General features: G+C 59.3%; 1 protein-coding gene across 1 annotated transcript in view; it reads left to right on the forward strand.

Annotated features, from left to right (window-relative positions):
* The first annotated feature begins 778 nt into the window (after window positions 1-778).
* The window catches only part of BBS1 (Bardet-Biedl syndrome 1), an 11,640-nt gene continuing 9,559 nt past the window's right edge, over window positions 779-2,859 (forward strand). The window contains exon 1 of the mRNA XM_006030742.2: window positions 779-832. Coding sequence (XP_006030804.1) covers window positions 779-832 — 54 coding nt within the window. The remainder of the gene's footprint in view (window positions 833-2,859) is intronic.

The raw sequence follows: 2,859 nt of genomic DNA on the forward strand, positions 1-2,859 counted from the left end.
GCCAAAACTGGCTCCAAACCGTGCAATCTGCAAAGCATCCCTGGCTACCTGGGCCCGCGCGCAGGGCCGGGTCTTTCCCCCCCCTTGCCCAGGTGACCAGAGCATCGCCTCCCAGGCGCCAGGCTTTTGTCTGCAGACAAGGAGCGAGATCCCCGCTGTGAGAGATTCAACAGCAGCCTCTCAGGCTGGCTGAGACAGATCTCTGGAGAGGGGCACCGACACATTGTTCATGCCAGAAGTATTGCTCCCAGGTAGTGCTGTATAGTAAGAGCTCTGCTCTGGGGGCTCTTGAAGGATCCCCTGACCAGGGGTCCCTTTTCAGGGTGAAATGGGGTAATGGGAGTGAAGGCGATGCAGCCTGTGCTGCTCCTGTCTCTCCTGTGGAAGTGTGTGGGAAGTATGAGGCAAAGAAGAAAAAGGGAAAAAACAAGAACAAGGCAGATGGGGAATAGATCAGGAGTTTGAGCAGGAAAAAAACAGAAGCAAAGGTGGTGAAGGAGACCCCAAAGCAGAGCCAGCAAAAGATTTTTGAGAAGTTCCTCTGGGCAGTGGCTGGAGGAAGGTGAGGAGGCGGAGGAGGAAAAGAAACAATGGATACCCTCAGACTACCCTGAGACTTGTGCCCTCGAGAGCAGGGAGAGGTGGGGCAGGCTCAGAAGAAGAAAGAAAGGAGGGATGGGAGGGCTCACTGAAAGTGAAATCGGAGAAGTGAAGGATTGACAAACACCTGACAGATGAAAGAGGGGGGAAATGGAGGGCAAGGCACAGAATAGGAGCCATGGGTCCAAGATGGCAACAAGACGGAGCATTTGGGAAAGAGAAGAAGAAAGAAGTAAGGGAAAACCCATGATGAAGGGTCCCTGTGCAAAACAGTGGGCACTGGTTACCTCGGTCATTGCATCAGCCAATGTCAGAGGTATTGTACGTGTGCAGGAATGGGGGCATTCTTAGCTCAAGTACCAATAGAAGTCATCTGCCTACAAAACTGATATATGAAGGGCGGTGTAGCAAGTGCCCATCTCAGGGGTGGATGTGACGTCCCCCATTCGTTCCTTGCCCACAGGCTCCCTGCATACCCAGGCAGTGCAGCCGCAGCCAGGGGCAGCCTGTGCCAGGCTGACAGCCAGCTTGGGAACCCTGGACTCAGCTCCTACTGCATCTCCTCCACCAGTTGGGGGCCTGGCATGAATGACGCGTGCCCCCGGAGGCTGGGGGCATGGCGACCACCCACAGGTGGTGGCGGTGGTGGCAGCGAGCAGGGAGCTCCTGCAGGCAGCCACATTGGTGTCAGCAGCAGGAGCGAGCTGAGCGGGGAGCTCCCGCAGGTGGCTGCGGTGGTGTCGGTGGCGAGGTGGAAGCAAGGCAGGAGAGGGCACTGCCCCAGGGTGAGTCTCTCTGTGGCTCTCAGAAGTATTTCACTGAGGCGAAAGGCACAGCAGTACAGATGGCACAAGCAGCAACTAGGCTGGCTGTGGCTAACTCCACCAAGGACACAGCAGAGCACTGGTTAGCTCAGGTGCACACGTGGCCCAGCCTGAGATTGGGCGGTGCTGGGCACTGTACGGACTCCCCAGGCTGAGATCAGGGAGTGCTGGGCACTGTGGAGACCCCCATGCCAGGATCAGGGGTGCCAACAAAGCCCTGGCCCTGCAGGGACCTCTGACTGCTTCCTGGTCCTGGAGGGGGCAGCAGTTCTGGGGTACAGTTCCCCTGCCTGTCGTGTGTCTGTGTGAGGGACCTGCCACGATTTGTCCACGAGGTGCCGCTTGGCTTCACTGAGAAATCCATGCAATTTCTGTTGCAATAGGGCCGCTACACACGGGGTGGAAAGGTGCAATATCCTTACCGGTTGGGCAGATCAAGGTTCATTAAAATTACGTTTTGTTGGGCGGAAACCCTCTACGCTTCGTACATTTCCTGTTAGCGCACAACACTGGCGCACTCGGGGGATTTTGGGGGTGCCCACCCACGGGACCACCAAGGTCCCAGCAGGAACCCCCTCCCCCCAACCACTGGTTCAGGGCCCTGTTGGGCACTGTGCCCCTTGTTGCCAGCAGCGGGTGCACCCACACCTCAGGGCAGCTGGCAGGGAAGGGGCTGTGGCTGTGCTGCTCACGTCCCCTTCCCCGCTCTCCACCCAAGGCATGTGTGTAGACTTTAACTGAACGCATAGCACTGGGCCCATGGGTGCTCCAGGCCTCGAGCACCCGCCAAAGAAATGTAGTGGGTGCTCAGCACCCACGAGCCAAGTCAGGCAAGCCTGACTGAAGCCATACGCTGTGTCGTCATGCAAAACGAAAAGCATCCGCTCGGGCCGGCGCCTATGCCTGAATGCTTAGATTGGGGCTGGCCTGAAACCACGACGTAGTGACGCTGATTAAACCCAGGGAAGCCTTTAATCCATGCTTACCAACACATGGATTAATGGCCTCCCTGGGGCTCATCAGGGTAATGAAGCTGTGGTTTGGGAAGTGGCCGCCAGCCCCAGGGAATCAGCCGCCTGCCTCCTCGGGTCGGGCGTACCCCGCCGCCCCGCAGCGCCCCCCGCACTGCCCCCCTAGCTCAGGCTCCGGCGCCTAGGGCGTGCCCAGCCGAGCAAGGGGGTGTGGCTGTGGGCGGGGCATGCCCATACTGAGAGTAGAGCCTGGGACTGTGGGCGGGGCATGCCCACATAAGGCAGGGTGCGCGGCAGTGGGTGGGATGTGCCCATATTAGGAAGGCGGCCGCGAGAGGCGTGGCCTGTGTCCCAACAGCAGCACGTGCGCGCCTGGGGGCGTGGCCATGCACCCTCGGACCCCAGAGCAGTAGAGCTGGGCTGGAGGGGCAGCTGCCGCAGTGCACTGTGGGATGCCTGGAGGG

This window comes from Alligator sinensis, unplaced genomic scaffold (genome assembly GCF_000455745.1).
Source record: "Alligator sinensis unplaced genomic scaffold, ASM45574v1 scaffold1329_1, whole genome shotgun sequence".
NCBI classification, from domain to species: Eukaryota; Metazoa; Chordata; order Crocodylia; family Alligatoridae; genus Alligator; species Alligator sinensis.